Genomic DNA, 25,980 nt, shown 5'->3' with positions numbered 1-25,980 from the left:
GATGGTTCCTCACGGCGGGCCTCCTGGGCCCCCACGGCCAGATGTGATTGTGCCGCCGCGGGGTGCGGCTGGAATTATCCTGGCGGAATTGGCCCCGGCTCCGACCGCGTCTGCTGCTGTACGGAACTTGATGGCGCCTCCTCCTCCTGCGCTACCTTCTTTTTCTCGGGCCCGGGAGCTGGATTTTACTTGGCCTGGCCTTCATGACTCTCCCGCTTCCTTTCGGTCGCTGCTGCCCGGCGATGTCTCCTGTGCTGGCCCAGATGGGTCGGTTCTCCTGGACATATCCTTGGACTTGTGCCTGCATCGGTTGCTACACTTCGTGACTTTCCTGGATCGTCCGTGTTCCACTTTACGTGCCTTTTCCGGACTGCCGTTGGATCTTCCTGCTGTCTGTCTCCTGTTCTTCGTAACCTGGTCCTCGCTGGATCGGACCGTTTCCACTTTGGACAAACAAGGACAGGGCTGATGTATATTGGCATCTGTGTGCGGTAGTCTTGCACTGGTTTGGATGGTCAACCTGTCCCGGTATGGTTCTGTGTGATTGACTGGTGCCCCTGGACTTTAACCCGATGTTCTTTGGCTTCCCGGGGACTTGGCTCCTCGACTCAGGCGGGTGGCTGGGTGCGTTTACTCCTGTCTCCCGGCCCTCCCCCGTGTATGTCTGTGTGTGTTTCCCATCCCTCGTTTCCTTCTCTTCCCTTCCCATTTTTGTCTTTGTTTCCGACTTAACTTTGCTCCGCTATATTTCGGGTTCTAATTAGGGCGACAGGCACGCTGCGGGGGGGTAGGCCGTAGCCTTCTGCAGGGGTGCAGGGTGGGCTTTAGGGGTGGGTTGGGGGGGTCTGTCTGTATTGGGGGGTCTTTTTCCTCCCTTATTTCCTCTTTTTCTGTTCTATGGCTCTTGTGTGTTCACTTTTTCCGGGACTCCGTCTCCTCCTGTATCCCCCTGGGGAGTTTCTGTGACTTTCGTATTCCGGTATGTATCTGATTGTAGCTCGCTGGGTGATTCGGTATCGATTTTTGCTATGTCGCTTACCGGACTCTATTATCCTGCTTTCACTCCTGGGGGTGCGTGGTTTGGTGGGAGTCCCTTCTTTCGTTCCCTTTTTCCCTCTCCCCTTTTTCCTCCTTTATGGGGGTCCTTTTATTTTGTTGGGATGCATATCGTATTGTCTTTGTTATGTGGGCCTTTTTGATCCTGTCTCCTCAATTTGGGTGGGGGCGGCGACGGGTAGGTGCGGTTTGATTGATGCTATTGTCGTTTCTTTATATTCCGATTACGTTTATACTCTTTGATAGCTATGTTGGTATGGCCTCTTTTGTCATTCTGTGATCGTAAGATGGCGGCTTGCCGCGGCCCCTCCCTGGTTGTTTTTTGCATGGCCCATGATTCTTCTGTTTCCCCACCCCGCATTAGAAAATTAACCTTTTATTGTCCTGTTCTTGCTGATTGCTCGATGCTCTTATTGTTTCTCCTGTGCTCCTGGTGACATATCCTGTTGAAACTTTGGTTTTCATTCATTACGTTATCTACCATGTGGTGGCCAGCCCTCGTGGGTTGTAGGCCCGTATTTGTGAGCTTTCTTTGTACAATAAAGGTTTTCAAAAAAAAAAAAAAAAAAAAAAAAAAGACCACGATATTCCAGGACCAGCAAACGGCTTCAGTCATATAACTCTGGACCAGGGTAAGGTCGGGCGCAGGGCAGCAAGTCCAGGCCGTGGCCATAAGCTGGTGTGGGAAAAGGTAAAAACAACAGTTGATGGACAGAATGCAGAACAATGTCATACATTTGCCCCGGTACAGAGATCTGGGCCTAAATCCATCGTTTTTTTTGATCACCATGCCTTTCCAGTTTGAACCCGGCCATATGCAAATCAGTCTTGACCCTGTGCCCCATGGGAACAGTTCAGCTCGAACTGCCAAGCCATGTCCTCCCTGGACTCCAGCAATGTCATACATTCCCCCAGTACAGAGCTCTGGGCCTAAATCCATAGTTTTTTTGCTCACCATGCCATTCCAGTTTGAACCCAGCCATATGCAAATCAGTCTTGACCCTGTGCCCCATGGGAACAGTCCAGCCCGAACTGCCAAGCCAGGTTCTCGCTGGACTGTAAACAAGCATCCTAGGACCGATTTCGGGCTCTCAGCCCTCATCAGCCAGGATAGCATGAGTCCAGTGACATGGAGAACATGACCCATAATAGTCTAGCCCGAACTGCAAAGCCAGGTCCTCCCTGGACTGGAAACAAGCATCCTAGGACCGGTTTCGGGCTTTGAACCCTCATCAGCCACGATATCTTGATTCTAGTGGCATGGAGCACGGGACTAACGTCTGAGCATTCCCATCCCACTCGGGCTGACATATGCAAAAACAACAGTTGATGGACAGAATGCCGAACGATGTCATACATTCACCCCAGTACGGAGATCTTGGCCTAAATCCATCATTTTTTTGCTCACCATGCCATTCCAGTTTGAACCAAGCCATATGCAAATCCGTCTTGACTCAGTGCCCCATGTGAACAGTGCAGCCCAAAATGCCAATCCAGGTCCTCCCTGGACTGGAAACAAGCATCCTAGGACAGGTTGAGGGTGAGAGCTCGATGGTGAAGAGCGTGATGATTTTTCAAGTTTCTTTGCAAAGGTGAGGGCATCTCTGGGGTCAGGAAATACAAGCGTTTTTGCGCCCTGTCGGTCTCTCAATTTTGCTGAATATGCCAAAGAGTAAGAGACCACGTGTTTTTGCAGAGTCCGCTTTGCAGGAAGGAATTCACGCCGGGCAGTCTGGACAGTAATAGTGTAATTCAGAAAGAACGAAGGTGAGTTGCTTGATGGTTTATTTTGCCCATGTCCCTCACCTGCAGGGTCACCACTGTCCGAACCAGCGCCATCCTGGCGAGTCGACCGGCGCTGATCAAAGCAATTTTGGGATGTTTGGGGCCGGTCCTCCCCTTGGCAGACGATCCAAACAGTAGGCACCACCAGGAAGCGGGGGAGAGACAGAGTGCCAAAAATAAGCAGATGACATGCAGACTGATCAGCTCACCGCAGTAGATGTAGAGCAGCCAGGAAGGGTCACTAGACCACCTTCGAATGTGGACAGCAACAGACGGCCTCTAGGACCACAGAGCACTTCGACTGAGGAGTGTGGCAGACAGCGTGGGCAACAGGACGTCAGCACAGCAAGGGAGGGCCCCACCGGCGCGACACCCCACGAAAACAGAGGCCAGGGAAGAAGGCAAATGGGCAGACTGAACGCTGCAATGAGTTTAGGCCATCTCCAAGATCGGGGCCCACCCCGCAAGACCAGCAATGGTGAGGCTAAGCAGGAGGCAGAGGAGAGCGTTAGCGGTGGAGGTGGTCACACAACACCCCAGAGGCCCCCAGAGTAGATATCAGGGAGGGGAGAAGGTGTTCAATAAGGTCAGCATCTAAAGAGCACCGCAGTCTAGGCACATCTGCGCACTTGTTACTGACTAAAGAGGGGAAATAGCAGTGTCACCAGGAAAAGGACGCAGCGGAGGACAGTTCTGGATGGTAGTGGATGCTGCGTGATGAGGAAAGGACGTGACAGATGGCAGAGGAACCAGGGCGACAATTCGACAGGGTAGTCCAGAGAGGGCACACCACTTGAGGCAAGTAGCATATTGGAGATCTGGTGGGCCCATGACTCACCAAGCAGAGGGGACAGACATCCGGCGTGAGGAGGGCGCCGGAGATCAAAGTGCGCACCGCACTGCACCCAGGCTATGCAATAGAAGCCACCTCCGGAGAAAGGCCTGAAGGTAGAGTTGCCACCATAGGGCTGCAGGTTTATGCCGGGACGGGCTTGGGAGGTTCTGGATGGCAGCCCCGCGGCAGCTCTGGGGCAAAAAGGGAGCAAGCAGAATATGGGCCACAGCAGCGGCAGAGGCACGGGGCCAGGTACAACCAAGGGCGGGAGCATCACCGGCCGCTCGAGACTGAGGCTGTGAAGAAGGGGCGCACCCTGCCCCGGGAAGCAGCAGCAGGTGTGGTGTGGTGGTAGGTTTCAGGGATGTCTGCAGCAGATCACAGGGCCCAATCAGGTCCTGCTTGAAGCAATGGGTGGCAAACCCAGGGTATCATGACAGCCACAGCAAAGAAGTCCAGAATCGGCCTCAATGGTTCCAGACACCTGGGGTCAGATGTGAAGGGCCGCAGCATCACGGGCCACCGGAGGAGGCCGCAGCGGCTAGTGTGGATTCACAGCACTGCAACAGTATGGGCGGGAGCGCACAGCAATCCGGGGCAGACACGGCAGGGAGGCATTGGGCCTCACAGCTCCCGTCACCGAGCCTGGGCACTCAGAGCTAACAGTGAGGGCGCCGGGAGGAGTGGGAGAAGAAAATGGAGCCAGATGTACCTTGGGCACGGGCTGGCCGGTTCAGCTCGTGAGCCCCCAACCTCGCAGCAGAGAGCCCCGCCAGCAATGACACTCACCGGGTGGAAGCAGACCAGAATCTTCAGACAACACTCCTGCTGCACGAAGCCCCAGGCAGCCCCGCCTGTAGCAGAGTGGAAGGGCCGGGCTCTGCCGACCCGCAAGGTGTAGGCCCAGCGCCGCAGACAGGCAGCAGCTCTCAGCTCTCAAGAGACTCCGGGAGGCAGGAACAGCACCGGGCGATGTCGCTGGTAAGAGTCAGACGGGGTACATCGGTTGTAGCTTGTGAAAATACCCTCCTCTGCAGGATTTTTTCGGATATTAAACTTGGCTGGCAGAGCCCCCTTAAAGTGCGGCCATCTTGCTGCCGGCCAAGCCATGCCCCCATATCAAGACAAACTTGATGTGAGGTTGCAAGAAGTGTTAAAGAGGCTCAGTGCTAGATACTTTAAGTTGAAACATAAGAAATGTAAATTTGAGGAGGAGCTACGCCAGCAACCAAGATGGCCGCGTAAGCTCCCGAGTCCGCCGACCTCCGCCAGCAGCTCGATTATCCTGCCTTAAATCCTGAACTCACACCAGACTCCCGTGTTCGTGAAGTTTTTCTGCTTCTAAAGGTGCAATCCCGAGTTTTCTACCTTATCGGCTGACGACGATACGCCGTGTTTCCATTCTCGGCCTAACAACGTGTGGAAGCCGGGGACTCGATTTCTAGCCTACCCGGGTCGGAATTGATCAACATCGGCCACGAGACCTGGACTGAGCCCGGTCTCCCAAAGTGTGCCATGAATTGTTGATTCTTGGTGACGACCCCGTTAACGGACTACACCGTGGACACACCAGCGTTCCACACCAGCTGCCGTGGTCGGGGTCTGGTGCCCGGAGACCTTGCTACCCTCTCGGGGTCGACGGACTGGGGCCCTCGCCACCGGCGAAGGTGTATACTGCACGACGAGGAGCGCCCACTGCTCGACATCGGATTCGCGTGGCCTGTTACCCCGGAGTAGCCGGCCTCCGGGGTTCAAGTCCGGCTCTATCGCCTATTGAGAGTGGATGGGGCGGACGGAAGGCACGCCATCGCTGCAGGCCATCATGGCCGCCATTGGGGCGCACCATTCGCACACTATCGCTGTGTTCCGGACACTGATTGTGAAAGTGGACGGTATCCTGGGACCGGAGGATGATTCTTTGTTCATTTCCCAGCTAGCTACGGTACCAGCGGTGCATTGCACGCCTGAGATCGAGGTCCCGTGCAGATCTCGGATTTAATGAGCCTTGGCGTTTCCTAATTAACAACAAGCCAGCCTGTGCTTATTGCCAGCGCCACCTGGCCGTTTCTGCAGACGCCTAATACGTCTATAGACAGTCTTTTGTGTGGTGACAAGTTCCTCAGTGACTGTTGGAGATACTCGCTGTTCTTGGACACCTTTCCTCGTTCGATTGGTGGACTTTGTGAACTTTTATCCTGTTTTCGATCCTGCAGCACCGACATGAACTTTTGTGGATGCTTTGCCTTTTCCATCAAGATGGCGGCTCGAGTGAGAAAGACTCTTATGAAAGACCGTACTGGCCAGGGCTGAACTTGATCGCTTGGGCTTGATACAATAGCTTTACGCAAGGCTGGGGTTGTGCCTATATTGTGACGGGAGTCGGGTGGTTTTTGACTAAACTCCCCCGACTGGTTTGTATATTTTACTGCATATTGGCTTTACTACGTCTCGGGGTGGTCGCTATTGGCGGGGGGTATGGGAGACCGGGAGTGTATTTGCATTCTCCTCCTCCACTTTATCTTTTTCCCTTCCCTTAAGGCAGTTATTGGGCGACAGGCACGCTGCTAGTGGGGTTAGGCCGTAGCCATTGCAGGGGTGCAGGGTGGGGGGTTAGGGGAGGTTTTTTTTATTTTGCCTTTGTTTTTTTCTATGGCCCCTTTGATTTCTCCTTTTTTCTTCAACGAGAGGTGGGCTGTTTATTCTACACGGATCCTTTATTGTCCTGGTGTCCAAATTGGTCTTACTTATCCTGTGGCATTTAGGACGGGGTCTCGCGGGTGGGATGGTTTTGGATCGTGCGATAGACTGTATATTCCCCTATCTCCAATATCCGTAATTGTGACACGCTATGTTTTCCTTATACTGAAGTTTTATCTGTATTACTCCCCCGCCTGTCCCTGCTCCGCATTTTATTGCCTGACACCTGATTTTTGTACTGCCTCCTCTTGTCTTACTGTTAAATAAAAAAATATATACAAAAAAAAGAAATGTAAATTTAGAATTACTGAAATTGATTATTTAGGACATACAGTTACGGGTGAAGTAATTCAGCGAAACGCTCATTTGGAGAAGGTGATCATCAGCATAGCTAAATCCTCTATCAAGTAAGAATTGGTGAAATATTTATGGACAGCTGAATACTATAGTAACTTTTTGTCCAACTTGACTGAGAGGTGTGGTAACATGAGGAAGTTATTTAAAGAAAGAGATTGAATTTATGTGGTTGGAGGCATGTAAAAATGAATTTCAAGGAGTAAGAGAGAACTTATAGGGAACATCCAACTTGTGCAGTTTTGAGCCAGGAGCTAAAACTAGTCTCAGAGCTGATTTGAATGGCAATGTTCTGGTAATTATCCTGGAACAGGTATGTGGAGATGAGGTAAACACAATCTTATTTATCTCAAGAAGGCTGCATGTTACTGAGGTGAATTACTCAGTTATCAAAAACTAACCTTTAACAGTGTTCATTTGAGATAAAGACTAATCACAAACTGCTAGTGGAGATTTTTGGCAAGAAAGGTATTGACACATTATCCAACAGAATAAAAGGTGGGTTGTGGTGTTAAAGGAGTTTGAATTTGTAGTGTCACATTTGCCATGTGTTATGAATATCGTAGCAGATTGTTGTTCAAGGCTGTAAGCAGAGTTTAGAACACGAAGGAGACAAATATGAAAATCGGGACGAACAGGTAACAGATTGTCTAATATCCTGTGGAATTGTGCAAGAAGAAAAATAGAGGGATACAGTAGAAAAGATGTAGATGTAGATTTACAGGTTGTAGAGAACAGGGTGAAGAAAGGGTGGTCTCTCAGATATAGTTTGTAGTTCACTCAAAGGTTATTACAAAGTCAAGGAAGAACTTTCAGAAGAAGGTGATATGATTAAGAGGGCCAATAGGCCGGTTCTGCCTGAGATTCTAAGGGGGGACTCATTGAGAGTGCACATGAGGGTCACCGAGACAATAGAACGAGTAAGAAGTTATTGGGGGCAGTCAAAGGATCTCACAATTGAGTGGTGAGAGAATGCATAGAGTGTGGGAAAAGTGACAAAGTGCGTAAGTGTAGGAACCAACCTATGGTGGTCAGGGACAGAGCAGCTCTTCAATGAGTTGAAGTTGCACAAGACATAATTGGACCATTACAGATCTCTAGTACAAGCAAATGCATTATCACTTGCATGGTCCTTATTCCAGGTGACCAGAGGTGAAAGTAATAAACTCACTAGAGACCAATGTGTGTATGGACATCCTGAAGGTTGTTTTTTCAAGAATAGGATTTCCGAAGTTCCTGTTGATGGACAATGGGGTGCAGTTAGCAACCAGGCCCATCGATACTTTCCTTTGGGAAAAAGGCATAAAGCACAATAAACCATCTCTGTATCACTCAGTGACTAATGACATCACTGAGCACTTTAACTAAAGTGGTTAAAGAAAGCATTCAACATTCCTAAGTAAATAGGCTTGATTGGGTCAAGGAACTCAAGACTAAAGTATATGTGTAAAGTATGACACCACACTCCTCAACTGGTGTTACCCATTCATCTTGTTCAAGGGGAGGATCTTTAAACAATCAAGTAGATTACTTATGGGTGAACAAGTTGAAATTGTTGGGGATGGTGATGTACTCAGAAATATTGAGTGTTGGCAAAACAAGGAAACTAAAGTAATAAAGAAATGGAAGGACATTTTGACAAGAGGATGTTTGTAAAAAAACTAATGTGTGCTTTGGAGATTGGGTCAAAATAAAGAATCCAAGGTGAGGAGGGTAAAGGGAAGGAGAATTCTAGAAGTAAGGAAACCAAGCAGTTTTCAAATAGTATGTGTAATTTTTTGCATGGCAAAGTTGCATACATGTTTTGAAACTTGTATTATTCAACTCTTAAACGAGAAATGTTCATATAAAATGCTATTGTTGTATTGTATAGTTAGTGTAATGAGAGGGAGGTGTGTGGGATACTTGACATGTACTTTGGCATGTGCACATAATGGCAGCTGACCAGGATGTTCAAGAAAACATAAAGGGGCCGATTACAATGCGGCTGTAAAGGCTATGACCAAAGGTCAGAGCCTTTACAGTTGGATCGTACTGTGCTGTTCGGTTTCCTTTCCGACCACCTCATTACCATGGAGACGGTTGGAGGGGAAACAGACCAGTTATTCTGGCTGGCTTCCGACGGGCTCAGAGAGCCCATCCACCTTTCGGAATCTGGCCTGTAATCGCAAAGGCAGGCCTTTTTGCCAGCATGGCCCCCTTTGGTGCACAGTCTCCAGTTGGAGACCTGTGGCCGGCACATTTAGGTGCTTGCCTAGGGGGGGCAGGGATGAACCGCAAGTCCCATTTCACTATGGGAGCATGCATTATGACAGGGTGTTGGTCGGTCATATGATTGATGTAGTGTCGGGCGAAAGTGATTCGGCCCAACATCGTAATGAGGGCCATAAAGTTCAATGTTGAGCATGGAGCACTTTTTCTGAGTTCATGTATATACTGTAAACTGGCATGGGAATAGTTAATTTTGTATGTTTAATATACAGCACCTCTTATGAATAAAGGTATATATAGCAAATTTTTTATGTTTAGTGTCCGTATGCATCGATGAAATTTATAAATACATAATAAATAATATTATTTATTTGATAATATTATAAAGGGCCTGAATATGATGTTAGTCAACCAACACCATTTTAGTGAGGGAACCGCTGACCATTAATCGGTCGTTCATTGCGACCCCACATGGTACGAACGCAAACTCCCATTTCTCTATGGAAGCTTGTGCTCTACTAGTCTTTCCATGTCAGAAAGGCTGATATGGAAAAGCTGTTAGAAACCAACATCATAATCCTGATGGTAGAAATGCTGTGGTTAAGGTGCTATGAGGTCATTCCGACTAGCCAACGGGCTCCTTGAACCTGTCAGAATCACGTTGGATCCCCTAGTTGGTTTAAACTCCGACCACCATCTTGTAATACGGCGATCAGACTTTAAACCTACCATAATCAGGCCCCTAATTTCTTATTACCTCTTTAAACCATAAGAAAAAAATAGAAACTGTTATTTTAATAGAAATTTATAAAAAATTATACATTGCTACATTGGTATGTTATGTATATTTAAACTTTTTTTAAAGTGTTCTAAAAAAATTTGATTTGTTATTAACAATATTATTTTTTATTATTAGTAAATAATATCATTTGTATTATAATAATATTTGTTACATATTTGCAATTTTGATGATAAATTCTCTATATTTTAACATTTTGAAAAAAGTATTAGTAACATTATTATGATAGTTGTTTCCTATTGATTTGAATGAGAAAAAAAGTATTTTTTTTAGGTTTATTAGGCGGCCATTCTTAGGGGGAGTAACTGGGTTGTGTATACTATCTTTTTCATATTGGTATTTTTTGGAGCTGGAAGGTCGTTGTCGGGAGATGCATTTCTTTGGTGAAGGTAAGCTTATTTTAAACTATGTTTAAGGTAATTTAAAGGTGGGGGTGTACTGAAGTTATATTTGGAGTAAGAAGTGTATTGTTTTTGATATTGTTGTATAGTGTAGTATGTTTTGGGTATTGTATGAAGTTGTGTTGCTGTATTGTTTTGTTCATAACATACATGATAGTGTATTAGTTATGTGTGGTATACTATCATATGTGTTGTTGTAGATGTTATTATATTATTTATTATAAGATATGGAAATGTATTTGTTTGTGCAAGAGTCGTTTGTTTTTATTTTTTACAGGTATTTTGGTTCCGGAGTCATAGTTAAACTGGAGATACGTTTTATGTAATTTTTCAACAAAAAGGAAATATGTATTACTTTATTAAAAATGAATATTTTGTAATATTTTCCTTTATTTTTCGGTTTTCATGGAGCATTTTTTTTTTAATTCTTTCTTGTTTTTCTTATGGTTCTACAAGAAAGAGGATGACATTCAAGGATGCATTTTAGCATTTTTTCGGTTGTTATTTTTTAGAAGTAGATCTTGATGGACTACTTTTGGAATTTTAAATGTTTGAAAAAGATTTGCTGCTACAAAACTGTAAGCTGTATGCTCCATTTTTAAATTGGTGCTCCAGCAAGAGTCTCTTGAGACTCTTGCAGAACCAAATGCCTAAATATACAATAATTTCTGTGCCTTCATTTCTCAAAAGCTACTGAACACATTTGCACCAAAGTCTATGGAAAAATGTATGGGGATTGGTAGTGATGAAACAATATGATTAGGACATATACATTTCGACATTGTGCTATTATCAATGATGAAAACTGTTGGGGGTGTGGCCCTGCTGAGGCGAAATGGCTGCTTCCTAAGGCGGCTTCGACCAACAACGCCCAACAACGCCCATAAGTAATTTTAAATATTTTAATATGGGTGGGGAATGTTAAGTGCATGTTTGTATTTTGGTAGTTGGAAGTTAAGGGCCCTATTTTGATGTTGGAAGTGAAACTGGCCAGTCATTCCGGTTGGCTTCCGACGGGCTCATGAAGCCCGTCAGCCAGTCGTATCAGGCACATAATCCCTTAAGGACAGCATTTTCGCCATCACGATTATGATGTTGGTTTCCCACAGGCTTTTCATACCCCCTGTCAACAAAAACTCCCATTTTCCAGCATTGTAATAGAAGTGCTGAGTCTGCTAACCAGAGGTCGGCCGGTCCTGATTTCATGTAATTCCTAAAGATATATAGGTTCTGTTTGTTAGGCACCATAAACTAAGGCATTGGTGTCAAGACTGATTTCGGACACTCCCACAGGATATGTCATTCCATAGTCCTGCTAGCTCACAGTGCCATCATACTTTCCCCCTAACCTTAGCAAGGAGGGGATAGTTTCTGCCAACCACTGAACATGACAGCCCTGACACCTCAGGGAACGTTGAAACAGTACAGTACTTTTAGCTCAGTCACTCGTGCTCACTTTTGCTCAAACAGATACACAGAATAAACAATCAGGTGTTTTCAATAAGTATATATTGAACCAGCACCACTCTAGTGTAAAACATATGTGCTACATCTATCATTAGACATAGGAAAACGGATAAAATTACAAGCACTAAAAGAGTAAATAGTAGATAGATTTCTACCATGGCGCTAAAGCAAGGAACATATGCAGGCATATAAAGCAGTAAACTTTCCGTACGCCTACTAATGCAAACCCTATCTAAGTGAACTTAAAAGTACCTAATATATATAGATGTGAAGCAGAATCCCTTAGGAAAAATCCAACCCCATTACCTGGTGGGAGTGAACGAAGGACCCTGTCTTGGTCTTGAATAGGACACCCCGTAAGGGATGTCAGACCACATTGTGTTGATGATTTAGCATGGAGGCTCCAGTGTCAGTTTGGGAGACTTTCCTCTGTATGCCCAGTGGAGGTGGAGTTATTTTATGCCCAAAACGTATCCGCAGGGTACGCAGGCCTGTTGTACAAGGATGACAATGTTGGTGACTTTTGTACAGTTATTATACAGAGTTCGCAGGGGGTTAATATCCGGTACAAATAATCCTCATTCATAATAAATGAGGAAGCTTTCATAGAAAACCACCCAACATTTAGTCAACTCATAACTGAGTAAAAGATCAGCACCAAAACTGTTATGTGGAGAAAGGTAAGATGAATGTAGGTGGAAGGTCGCTTTACTGTGTCGGCCTAGCTTATGAGGTATAACACCGAGACCACATCAGTGAGGCTCATAATGACTTGTTTTATGTGGGGTGGCATGGTGAGCAAAAGAACAATGGATTTAACCCAGATCTATTAACTGTGGGAGAATGTTTGATTTGCTCTGCATTCCATCCATCAAATGTGTGTCTTTTGGTTTCTTGACCCTAAGTGTGCCAGGTATGCCCAGATGTGGGTCCCGGACTCACTTTGCCACTGGGTTCAAGCTATCCTGGCTGATTAGGGGTGAAACTCTGTAACTGGTCCTAGGATGCTTGTTTCCAGTCCAGAGAGGACCTGGCCTGGCAGTTCAGGCTGGACTGTTTCCTTTCGGCACAGGTTCATAAGTGATTTGCATATGACTGGGCTCAAACTGGAATGTCATGGGAGCAAAAATTGGATTCTGGGCCAGATCTCTGTACTGGGGTGAATTTATGACATTGTTCTGCATTCTGTCTATCAATTGTTCATTTAGCCTGTGTAGAAGTAAGGCACATCCCACTCAGACTCAGAGCACAATAAATATGATTAGGAGCTTTAGCCCACTGAGTACACGCAGCAAGCAGTGACAGGATCGGAGTGCACCACACTGAGTTTAATGAAGAGTGTAGGTCCTGAGAGCACTCATAGGGTACCGATGCAGACTCAGGGTCCACCTCAGTTGGGCAGGCACAGCACAGAAGAACAGGAGGTGAACCAGCAAGCCGTTGGAGTCACTCTGGGGTTTTTCTTGGTTCTTGAAGCAGGGCAGAGGAAAGCAGGCCTCAGGGCAGCTCAATCAGGCAGCGCAGCAGTCCCTTAGAACACTTAAACAGCAAGATGGCAATCCTTCAGCACAGCAGCCTTTATGAAAATATAGCTTCTTTCAGATCAGCACCATGGGGTATGAGTCCCTGTACTTATAATCAAAATTGTATTTGTTCATTGGGTGACTTCAAAGGAACCCTTAGAAGTTCACAACAATCCCTTTCAACCCAGGCCCGGCTTCAGACCTTTGTGTGGACACAACCTATACCAATGTAAAGTGCAAACAACCCCTCCTTCTCCCAGCCCAGAAAGACCATCTGTATGCAGAGGAATGCAGATGTAATCTCTGTCACACCCAGCTCTTCCTGGGTTGTAGCTGTCTGGAAACTATGCCACAAGTGTAGCTGTCACCCATCCCTAGACATGTATTGGAGGCAGGCTACAAAGAACAGTGTCATAAGCACAGCGAAATGTGAATTTTCTAACATTGTCATTTCTAAACTAGCAATGTAAAATCCAACTACTCAAGTAAGTAGTATTTATCATCATCATTCTGAACATAGCAACAATGGCAATTCAACTCCTCTCAGATCATGCATTTCCACATAAGTATATATATAAGAGAGGTCCCTTGCTGCACTGCCCTATGCTAAAATGGCATAAATGAGTGTCTTCAGCTCTTTGAGACAAAGAAGTGCATCTTGTAAACCAGGGCACGTAGGTCTTCATCACATTGCTCATTCGTTAATAACCTTATGAGCACAGTGCAAATGTCCATAACATACATGCATGCAATAATGTAATACACCTCTCTTAATGGCAGACTCTTAATTGATAATTAGAATATGAATGGACTCAGCAGGAAGGGGAAAGCTCAAATATAATGTTACATCTCTCTAAATTAGCCCCGGAATCACCAAATTAATTGTCATATATTCTACTGTAAATTTGCTTAAGATATGTACTGGAGTCACTTCTGATTAAGGCTTCTACTATACTATAGGAGGCCAGTTAACCTTTTTGTGTTCTCATTTTGGGAAAAGAGTGAGGGTGAACCAAGGAAATACCTATTGTAGCATCTGGACCATCTCCTCACTTGACAGAGGGTAAGTGGCATGTCTGTATAGCCTGATGTCTCAACTAATATCTTGAGCAAATGCTGAGCTGGTCTCATTACTGCATCTGCCTCGCTACTGCCTCGATAATAGATTGGTACACAGAGAGAACCTATTAGTCAATGTATGCAGACACTTCACCGTAAAATAAACTGTTTGCGCTAACATATTCATTTATCTAACTTTACTTGGAGGAATATTGATGTCCTGGTCTATTTAACACACCATCATGTCCCATCAATTTGAAGGCTCACCAGCCATCGCTGAGGATGTAAATTCTTGAGGAAACATTTGCTCCCCATTCAAGCAAAAACAATATTTTTTAAATGGGGTTAATGCACGGTGGAAAATGTTCCAATTTGATAATTTTGCGAAATACTGCTTTACCCTCCCTTCTATGGTATATACCATTCTCTAAAATCATCACTGATGTAATAAAATGTATGGGAAAGATGTGATCTGAATTGAACTATATCAAGGTAATTGTGGTACTGCATGGATGAGATGAGATATTTCACTTTCTATTGGAACCCTTGTAAATGACTCATGTTAACTTACTGATAGAACACATTGGGGGGTGAAGCAACACTCTTGGCCACTTGAATCTGAGCCTCGCTGATGTCAATACCAATCACCTTCTGGAAATGAGCTGCCATTGCCTGTGTGCTTTGTCCATTGCCACATCCAACATCCACCATCAACCCAAAGGGTCTGCTTTTCTGGAAACAAAACAAAAGTAGGGTTGAGATGAGAATTTCATAAATAAATGATTTCCACGCTACATATACATATTTAAGTCCCACTGATGAGGGTGGTAAGTTCTACTCAGTGCAATCCTCCCTTGTAAACTTCACTAGGAAAGTAAGTTCAGACGGTTTTCTACAAGAAAGAGGATGACATTCAAGGATTTATTGTTGCATAGTTGAATTTTAGCATTTTTTTCGGTTGTTAATTTTTAGAAGTAGATCTTGATGAACTACTTTTGGAATTTTAAATGTTTGCAAAAGATTTGCTGCTACAAAACTGTAAGCTGTATGCTCCATTTTTAAATTGTAAATAAGAACAATTCCCAACAGGTATCAATTGGAAGACAATTTCAACAGGTGTATGCAGTATGCATTACAAAGGAAAGAAAATAAGGAGTCACTGCAATTTTTGAAAACAGGCGGGTATTATTCACCACTTAAAGAGCAAGGCGGGTCTGTTGCAAAGTTATACAGTTAGACAGCACTGTACACATCAAATGGGGTGACAACCCGGTGGCACTTGGTGAAGGTGATATATACATGAATATATACAGTGAATAGTGAAGATAGTGCAAGTGCTGGGGTGAAACAGCGTGGTCGGCGCGTTGTGACAATAGGTAAAATATACAGAGTAATGGCTCCGGGGATCAAGTTGTAGTCACTTAAAACAAGAATAAGAATGAGTCAATTTCCAGGAGTACAAAACAAGTAGGACGCCATAAAATTAAGCTGTGTGGTCGACGGCGTTTCGATCCCCGTCAGTCGGGATCGTCATCAGGACTGGGTTGTCGAGGGAACAGTGATGTCCGCCAAAGGCAAATTCATGCGGGCGGAGGGGCTGGTTTGTCAGATCCAATGCTGAGTAGCGATTTGGAGGGCCTGAGGCAGCGGGGGAAATCAGCGTCTGAGTCAATCAGGACGTCGGGTCGGCTAACGCGAACGGCAGCTTCTGGCAATGGCCTTCATTGCCAGAAGCTGCCGTTCGCGTTAGCCGACCCGACGTCCTGATTGACTCAGACGCCGATTTCCCCCGCTGCCTAAGGCCCTCCAAATCGCTACTCAGCATTGGATCTGACAAACCAGCCCCTCCGCCCGCATGAATTTGCCTTTGGCGGACATCACTGTTCCCTCGACAACCCAGTCCTGATGACGATCCCGACTGACGGGGATCGAAACGCCGTCGACCACACAGCTTAATTTTATGGCGTCCTACTTGTTTTGTACTCCTGGAAATTGACTCATTCTTAATCTTGTTTTAAGTGACTACAACTTGATCCCTGGAGCCATTACTCTGTATATTTTACCTATTGTCACAACGCGCCGACCACGCTGTTTCACCCCAGCACTTGCACTATCTTCACTATTCACTGTATATATTCATGTATATATCACCCTCACCAAGTGCCACCGGGTTGTCACCCCATTTGATGTGTACAGTGCTGTCTAACTGCATAACTTTGCAACAGACCCGCCTTGCTCTTTAAGTGGTGAATAATACCCGCCTGTTTTCAAAAATTGCAGTGACTCCTTATTTTCTTTCCTTTGTAATGCATACTGCATACACCTGTTGAAATTGTCTTCCAATTGATACCTGTTGGGAATTGTTCTTATTTACAGTATACACCCATCCCAACTTGGTCTATGGGTTTTCTCCTGTTTATCCTAACCATTTTTAAATTGGCGCTCCAGCAAGAGTCTCTTGAGACTCTTGCAGACCCAAATGCCTAAATATACAATAATTTCTGTGCCTTCATTTCTCAAAAGCTACTGAACACATTTGCACCAAAGTCTATGGAAAAATGTATGGGGATTGGTAGTGATGAAACAATATGATTAGAACATATACATTTTGACATTGTGCTATTATCAATGATGAAAACTGTTGGGGGTGTGGCCCCGCTGAGCGAAATGGCTGCTTCCTAAGGCGGCTTCGACCAACAACGCCCATCCCTGAGTAAATACGGCTAATTATCTGACCTTTAACTGGTTTCTCCGGCCAAGATGAAGCACCGGAATTTGCCGCAGACCGATTGAGTCATGAGACCGTTGATTTTGTTGCGTGGCTCCAGCTCTCAGTCCGACGATGCATGCTGCGGCCCGGCAAAGCTGTTGCTGCAACCACGTCTGAGGGTGCCTTGTGACAACGCTGGAGGCTCCATCCAAGACCAGAGTACTGCAACTGAGAGGCGAGATCCTGTTGCTTTGTGAGAAGGCTGGGAACTGTCTGCACACTAAGGGGTTGCCCGCAGCGGGCGCTGTGCAGTGTGGTGTCCGGCTGCATCCAGAGAAGGCCGCCACTTTCCTTGGCGCAGAACGGGCCTCGGGGCTCACCCTGTGGGGCACAATTGGCGCAATGCTCACATACGCGCCGAGGGTTGAGGCACTGAGCAGTGAAAGTGCTCACACAACCGGAAGAGGTACAAGGGCCACCGGCATAGCTTCTCCAGGTGGTGTGACCCCCGACTTCTACGGTCTGGGCCCTGCAGCGTGGTGGTTCACTGCTGACATTGAAACAGCTGGAACCATCCATACTTCAGGGCGCACAGCTTGGGGCAGAGTAGGTGAGAAAGCACATGCCCCTGGTGTCCCTCATTGCCCGGGCTTGCCTGGTTGCTCGCAGCCCTTGCACGCAGCAGCCGGGGAGCGTGGAGAGGATCGTTACTGGAGGCGGCGAGCATTGGGGACCCCCTGAGAAGGCACAACGCACTGCATAGAGGCCTCGCGGCCAGATTGAGCTCTGAGCACTTGCAGGGAACTTACACTAGCGATATTGCGAGCTTTGGCCCCGCTGCTAACATACTTTCTTTGAGCTTACAGTGCCCACTCCACCGTGTACAGTGAGGGTGCTCTTTTGTGGTCTGGCAGATGACTTGCCGCCTTGCCACTGGGGGCCTCCTTTCATGACCTGACAACTTTGCCTGTTCCCGGATGGCCCCAGGCCCACATCGTTATCTATAGCCTCAAAGAAGGAGCTCCTCTGATGTTTGGCGGTGCTCGTTAGGGGGCGCTGGCGAGGTCCCCTCCCTTTTCCCCTGGTCACGTTTGGTTCACGAGGGATGGGCCATGGATGGAGGCCGTGGCGCGAAGTCGGCGGTCTAGGCCAAGTTGAGTAAATTTGCATGGGACAGGGCCCCTGGGGCGGATCCGGAGGCGGATGCGGCTGCAGGGGAGCGGCCGTGACCCGGTGGAGAGGTGAAAGAACCTACGTTGCAGGACATTCTCACTGCCATCACGTCTGTCTGTACCTTGTTGGAGTTACGGATCAATTCGGTATCTTCTCAAGTCTCCATCATAAGGGTGGATATGCACTCCATGAACACCCGACTGAAGAATGTGGAAATTAAAGTGAGCTCCCTAGTCGAGGACACCTCTGACCTACAGCGCAAGATGGACTACCTGCAGGCCCACACAGACAACCTAGAGGCGCAGCTGGACAACTATTAGGGATGCTCTCAACGCAATATCGTCCGCATCTTTGGAGTCCCGAACAGGGCTGAGGGGCCGGTACCAGACCTTTTCGTGGAGGAACTGATCACTACCGACCTCAAACCAGGCGGCGTTTCCAACTTCTTTTCTGTAGAAAGGGCGCTCAAGGTGCCTGGCAGTAGGCCTAAACCAGGTGCCTCTCTGCGCCCTTTGCTGGCTAGGACCTTTAACTTCAGCATTCCCATTAGACTTCTAAAATAGCAGGATCACCTCCACCTTTTTTCGGGACATCACCCTTAAAGGGCAGAGACAGCGCTGCAGCTTCTTCGATGTCAAGAAAGCGCTACGTGAAAAGGATCTGAAATATGCCTTGCTCTTTCCGGGCCAAGTTGAGGGTAGAATCGAATGGGAAAGCCTGGTTCTTCACCACCCCGGAGGAGGCCTGGAACTGGTTGGATGGCTGGCACACTGTGGGCTCGAAGGGCAATTGTGCCCGAGGTGCGAAGGCCGATAAGGGCGCTGATGGATCTGACGGTGGCTCGCAGCCTGGGGAACTGGTGGCGGCGTCTGGAGGGTCTCAGTAACTGGTCTGTATGTTATTCTCCATGAGGCCTGGGGAACTTTTCACTCATCGCAGAAACTGAGTTGAGGTGAGGACCCTCTCTGACTGAACTGCTCTCGATCCATGATTCCTGGATTTCATAGTGATGGGCATAACGTGTCTTGGAATTGATTGGTGCCTACGAACGTACTGGGTTTAAATGTATGATTACCAGTTGTCTATGTCTAGAGACTGGTGCCCGGTTGGTTACACGCAGCCACATATTTGAGGGGTGGGAGACAGGCACTCTGCAAGTTTGGGTGGGCGGGTGGTTCTGACACCGCCATGCAGGGAGGCAGGGAGGAGGGTCCCGGTTAGCGAATTCTGGGCACTTGCAGGGGTTAGGGGGATTGTTTTAATTTGTATTGTTGTTGTTTTGTTCCTGTTTAGGTATGACATATTTGGCAGGTATTGACAGTTATGGGTTCCATGCTCTTGGTATATATATTTGTGAAGGTCCAGGGGTCTAAGGGCACAACGATTATACAGGAGCTTAAGTTGCTGTTGTGGAATGTCAACGGCCTAGGGGATAAGATCAAGCGAGGTGTAGTTCTCCAATTTTCAAAACGTCACTCCCCAGATATCATTCTCCTACAGGAAACCCACCTGCTTGGGAATGCCTGCAAGGCCCTGTCAGGATGGGGTTCCCAGCTGGTGGCTGTTGGACTTGGCCCATTTTTCCAAAACTTTTTGCCATTCGCCCCCCTCTTTTAAGATGTCTCTCCCATGGTAAATATAGTTGTATAGGCCATGTGTGATATGAGATGCCCTGTTTGATGTGACAATGTAATGCAATGGTGTGCACACTTGTAATACCCCCATTGTAGAAATGCACCTCACTGAAATATCGCATTTAAAATGGATGCCATGGCTGTGCGTTGTGCCACCTGACTGCAGTGGGTTAGTGGTCTAGTTGTTCGGTACCCAGCCACCCCAGCATTTGGAGGGAAAGCCTGACACCCAGGGTGCTCTACTCCTCCCCCTGTGCCAGCTAGAACCAGTTCCCCTGAGAATTCTAGAAGGCTCTGGCACTGACTGGTAGGTGGGGTGAAGGGCATATAAATAAGGGGCATGTGCCACCATGTGCTGAGACAGAGCTGGGACAGGAACGTGAGGGGACCTGCTGCCAGGGGATACCGCTGCTTGGGCCTGTGTGCTGGACCCTGCACCCATCCATCACCTCTCTACTGTCCCCAGGGCTAGTGGAAGCCCCACTTCAGGAGTTCAGGCTGTTGTTCAGGAGGAGGGCCACGCTGCAGTGGAGGATGGTGTCAGCCTACCGCCCTGTTTTAATGAAGCCCCCACTGGCTGTTGACCTGGCCCAGTAGTGCCTACTGCTCTGTCCCCCAGGCCCTTGAAGAAGGAGGGCCCTCCTAGGTCCCTGAAGCTGCCGGGACCATGCGCCACGCAAGCGTTGCGCCCAGAAGCGCCTAGAAGGGAAGGAACATCTTGGACCCCCCCAGGAGGTGAGGAGTGTTACCCTGGGGCTGGCTGCTGGGACTGTCCACCCCCCTTCGCTGTCTGCCTAGAAGCGCAGTGTGCCTCAAAGTGCTGGGTGCCTAGAAGCAGTGCCTAGAAGCACTGTGCTGCCTGCCAAGCGCTATAATCTTGAAGCTGTGCCTCCAAAGTGCTGTACTGCAGGAGTTTTTCTACAGTGCCGAGGGAGCCCACCCCGAGTAGCCGCGGTGTTTTCTATGCCTGGTATGCGCCATTTGAAATTGTACGGGAGCCTACCCGGTATTGCTCCGCAGGGAGCAACTCATCTTTCACCGTCGCGGTCCGATGCTCGCTGTGAGAGGTCCTCGCTGTGAGGGGAGTCGTTGCGGCAACCCCCGGGTCCAGGAGAGGGCCCCCAGAGTGAAGAGTGGGACGCGCTAGGCCCCAAAGCCGGCACCCGTGTCCTGTGGCTGGGGCACCGGTGACGTCACCGGCCGCGTCCACTTGCCGGCCACGCTGCGATTGGTGGCCGGCTGAGAGGCAGGAAAGAAGCCGGAAAAGAAGCCGACCCTAAGCCCTGGGTCCCTGTGAGGGAAGGGGAACCTGGGTGAAGCCGCAGCAGTGGTGCCGGCTGCGCTGGGCCGACGCGCATCGCGGTAGCAGGGAAGGCCACGCCGGGCCTTCGCCGCGTCATCGGCCGCGCCCCTCCCCTGTGCCATGCACCGATTGGCCAGCATCCTCGCCTAGGGGAAAGGAGAGCCCCCGATTGGCTCCTGAGGTCTGATGTTGAGGGAGCTGCATAGAGATAGGCTTCGGCTGCCGCGCCCCCCAGGAGTTGCCCCGCGAATGGCCGCTGTAGCCGGGCCCCTCACCAGCCACCTCCTGATTGGTTCCCGGGCCGGGGAAGCCACAGAAGGCCTTGGAACAGCCTGTCGTCTCACCGGAGGGCTCAGGGAGAGTGCGAGAGTCCCCGCATCCACCGACAGCATGCCACAAGAGAGGGGGAGGGCGCGCGAGGCACATTGTCGGTGCCTGCCCCCCCACCTACCGCATTGGGCCGGGAAAAGTGTCAAGAGGAGCAGCGGAACCCGCTTGAGGGCACTGCTGGTTCCCAGGAATGCAGTGCTGATGTCCGCGGGCCCCGCAGGGGAAAGGAGAGCCCCGCAGCACCAGCCCAGCTATTACGGAGCCCGTGTGAGGAGTGCGGCCCGAGAGTGAGCCCTGCAGCACCTACAGAGCAACACAGGAGTCCAGAGACATCGCAGAGAAACCGGTGAGTGGGGCTCAACTGTGAGAGGGTTGGGGGTGTGTCGGGGCACAGGGTCGGTGCCCGCCCCCGGGACTAGGGTTCTGCTGCGACGGAGGCCGCTCTGCCCCTACCGGAAACTGTAGTTGGGCCCTGTTGGCCCTGGTTGTATACAGGAGACCCCTGGACTGGGTGGGAGACTGCTCCCATTACCACTGTTTTAGATCCCTGAGGTAGCCTGTAGCCCATGTGTTGCCCCTAAAGAATGTGGGCATAGATAATGGTGATGCCTACATGCTAATGTGCCTATGCCCAGTGCCTCAGACTGAGGTCCTACGTTGATATGGTTGTGCCCATAGGGAGTTGTACGCCAAATGTGTTATTTGATGGTGTACTTATCTGCCCCAGGTTCACAGGTTTAGGTCTGGGGAGATATGTGTGGGTCTAGTGCTTACACTGACAAGGTGACCTTGAGTTCATGGTGAGGCTCCCTGTTGTGGGTATACTTCTGGCCGTGCCCAGGTGCTTAGGTTGATGCCCCATGTTAAATGTGATTATGAATGCCAATGCCAGAAGTTAGTATTGCGTGCCTATTATTCCGTTTTGCAGGAGGTGCTAATATAAGTCATGCTGTGTTTATGCCTAATGTTTTATTTTACGCTTACAGCCTACTGCTAAGGTGATGCCAAGGATTAATGCCTGTGTTTGCCCTGCAATATTGACCCTGGTATCCATTGCCCTGGCGCCCGTTGGTGCCCTATTGTGATTACTGTGCTTTACTGTGTATTACCTTTGCAGGTTGGACCTAATACGAAAGTTATTCTTTTTCAAACGAGAAGCGGTGTTGTGTCTCTTTTGTGGTGTGCCTTGTGTGTCGTCTGTGGGTACTGCGTGGATGCTTCACACAAGTCCTCAGGAGTTTGGCCGACCCGCTCTGCTCCATGCTATCCCCTGTAGAATTGGCTACCCCATTTCTAACAGTGGCCCACGTCGTGGGTAGATTTGTGGCTGTCTCTGGAACTTGGGAAGGGCGCATACTCAATCTCCTCTCTGTATACATACCATCGGGATTGCACACTCAGGCCTTTATAGATCTTGAGGACCTCTGTCGAACTTACCAGATGGCAGTTTGTAGATTGGGTTGATTTCAACTCTATTGTCTCCAACTCCCTCGACCGCTGGCCCCAGAGGGCCCTGTCACCCTCCCGCAGGCGAATCCGCAGCTTTCTAGGAGCGATGGGCCTGGTGAATGTGTGGAGGAGCATGCACCCGACCAAACTACAGTACATCTATCTCTCTGGCCCTCATGGCAGTATGTCTCATATAGATTATGTATTGACGCTAGCGAATCAACTCCTTGTCATTAGAGATGTACAACACCTCGCTAGGGGGATTTCTGATCATTTACCCATTCAGTATTGCCTAGAGATGGGCGAGTCCACAGTCGTCCCTATTGCCTGATTGACTCCTGGTACCGCACGACCCCCCAGATTAGGGACAAGTTCCTGAGCGAGCCGGATCTTTACTTTCAGGAAAATGAAGGGTCAGTTGACTCAATGGCTATGCTTTGGGAGGTCTACAAGGTCGTTATACAGAGGGTGATGGTGGCACAGATCGCCAGGCAGCGCAGGGAGGTGTCAGACGTGAGGGAGAAATCTTAAACCTAAAGGACGCCGTCCGGATGCAAGATTCAGCTGTAGTGTGTCAGAAACTGTATAAAAGTCAAGGAGTTCTCTAACCTAGCTGCGGAGGCTGCCAATACGTACTATAGGGCCAAGCTCAGCAGTATCTATGACGTGGGCGATAAGGCTGGTAAATTACTAGCTTGTCTGGATCACAGAGGTAGGGCTCAGCAGGTCATGGTTGAGATAGAAACAGACTCATATTCTCACCTCACTGCACCGCAAGATATCGCGGACACCTTCGGCCATTACTACCAGTCCCTTTACACATCCCACACGTTGCGTACGGAGGAAGAGGCTTCCTCACTTTTACGTGATATCTCGATGCCGTTACTTACCGAGGATGAGTGCTCCAACCTCGATCGTGACATTATAGTCGCGGAGGTTGAAAACGCAATCCAAGACTTGCGTGGGGTAAAGCACCGGGCCCTAACAGTCTGCCCCTTGAGTTATTTAACCGCATGCGCGCTAGCGAAATTCCGCTCCTGTGCTGAGATTTTTAAAACCGCACTTTACATGACGAGCTGGGCTCGTCATGAGCGTGCGAGGAGGCTACCTCATGACGAGCCCAGCTCGTCATGAGCGTCGAAGGGGTTAAGCTCACATCGAGCAAGACGGCACCCTGTCTCACCGAAATGTATAGCGAAAGTAGAAAAGAGGGTATCCTTCCTCAGGATCAGTAGCTTGCCAATATTTTCGTTATCCACAAAGTGAGTAAGCCAGCGAATAAGTGTTCATCGTATTGGCCTATCTCGTTGCTTAACTGGGAAGTCAAAAATCTAGTGAAGGTTCTTTCCACTCGCCTGCTCAGTGTTCTTGCCCGTCTGGTCCATCCAGATCAATCAGGATTTATGCCTCCCTCAACTTGTGCAGGATCCACGGTGTACTGTGCCGGGTCGATACAATTAGGAAAGACGCGGTTGTGGTATCCCTTGACGCTGCATCTGTGTCCGATACCATCGAATGGCCCTACAGGTTCGCAGTTCTTCGCAAACTTGGCTTTGGGCTCAAATTTATCCAATGGGTGCTGCAGTTAAACCATCAACCGCTCGCCCAAGAAGTTGTTAATAATAGGAAATCTCACGTGTTTTTTCTCGGCAGGAGCACCAGGCAGGGTTGCCCCTGTATCTCCGCTTCTCTTTGCCTTGGCCCTAGAGCCTTTGCCGACATGGGTTCGACCAGAACCCCATCACAATGCGCCTTAAATGGACGTCAGGTTGGGAGGACCGCATATCGCTGTATGCAGATGATATCTTGCTTTTCTTGGCTTCCCCGGTGTCATTCCTGAATGTGGTTCTAGACATATTCCATATGTTTGGTAGGTTTGCGGGTTATACGATAAACTGGACTAAATCGGTGCTATATGTTCTTTACGGCAAATGACCTGCCCTACCTCGGGGGTGCTGATTGGTGACAGCAGCTGATGGTTTTAAATATTTGGGGATCTGGGTCTGTTAAGATCTATCTAGATTTTACAATTCTAATCCCCTGCCGCCTCTAGTGCATCTTAAATTGGACGTCCAACACTGGAAATCACTCCTGTTGACCCTTTTAGAACGATCAGCCCTATTCAAAATAATATCCATTCCCAGACCCTTATATGCCCTACAGAACACCCCGCTTCCTGTCCCCACCTCGTATTTCAAGTAAATCAACAGTATCGTTCGGGACTTACTGTGGGAGGGTAAACCACCTCGTATTGCAACAGAGAAGCTCTCGCTAGGATGGTTTGATGGGGGTATCGGGCTTCTGGACATTAGGAGGTACTATTGAGCATCACAACTCACTGCAATCAACCAATGCATGTACAGACCACAGGGGAGACCCCGCTTTTCAGATCGACAGTGGCTCCTCCGGGGTGGTTACTTAAAGGGTGCGTTATATGTACGTTCTTTGAAATCTGCTCTGACTGGGCCTACTGGACATGCAGTGCATGTGTGGAGGGTGGCTACTAGGAGTCTGGGCTGGGAAGGAAAACTCACACAGGCCACACTACTCTGGCACAGTGAGCAATTAGGTAATCTGATCCGTTCGATGGGCTTCGATAGGTGGGACCTCATAGGCATCTCCAAGGTGCGTGATTTATGGAAGTCGGGTGATGTGGTCCCCTTTCCCCAGTTGCAACAAGAATAAGATCTGGCCCAGTCTGAATATTTCAGATATCTCCAAATTAGGCATGCCTTGCTAGCTATGCTTCCCAGGGGTAGTGAGCTCCCTGAATCCTCCCCACTCGAAGATAGGATCTTAGACTGTGACCTACCGGAGAGGGCCATCTCACTCATTTACAAAAAACTCATCAACAACATGGCGGATCCCTTGACCCGCTTGAGAGCCAAATGAGACCACGACGTGCCTGGTCCAAAGGATGAGGAGTGGCAGACAGCAGTGGCCTCCACTCAGGAGGTGAGCATCTCCTATCGACTGCGCCTGGTGCAGCTAAAGCTTCTCCACAGATCCTACTTGTCGGGCCCCTGATGGTTAGCATGGGTTAAACGTCTGATGGTAGCTGTGTGCAACAATGTGTTCAGGAGGGGACTTTTATCCATGCACTCTGGGACTGTACAGTAATACAGAGCTACTGGGAGGGGGTAGTGCATCAGATGTAGGAAGCGTTGGGGCAGCAGATCCACTGTAATATTACA

The 25,980-nt window shown here is 48.5% G+C and overlaps 1 protein-coding gene across 1 annotated transcript in view; it reads right to left on the bottom strand.

The window, feature by feature from the left end:
* Positions 1 to 25,980, bottom strand: part of LOC144769629 (uncharacterized) — a 231,720-nt gene that overhangs the window by 121,672 nt on the left and 84,068 nt on the right. The window contains exon 3 of the mRNA XM_078653799.1: positions 14,759 to 14,919. Within this exon, the coding sequence (XP_078509925.1) occupies positions 14,759 to 14,919 (161 nt within the window). The remainder of the gene's footprint in view (positions 1 to 14,758; positions 14,920 to 25,980) is intronic.

Source organism: Lissotriton helveticus, chromosome 7 (assembly GCF_964261635.1).
Source record: "Lissotriton helveticus chromosome 7, aLisHel1.1, whole genome shotgun sequence".
Taxonomy (NCBI): domain Eukaryota; kingdom Metazoa; phylum Chordata; class Amphibia; order Caudata; family Salamandridae; genus Lissotriton; species Lissotriton helveticus.
Note: the sequence above shows the minus strand (reverse complement) of the source record. Positions and strands in the feature narration are given on the sequence as shown.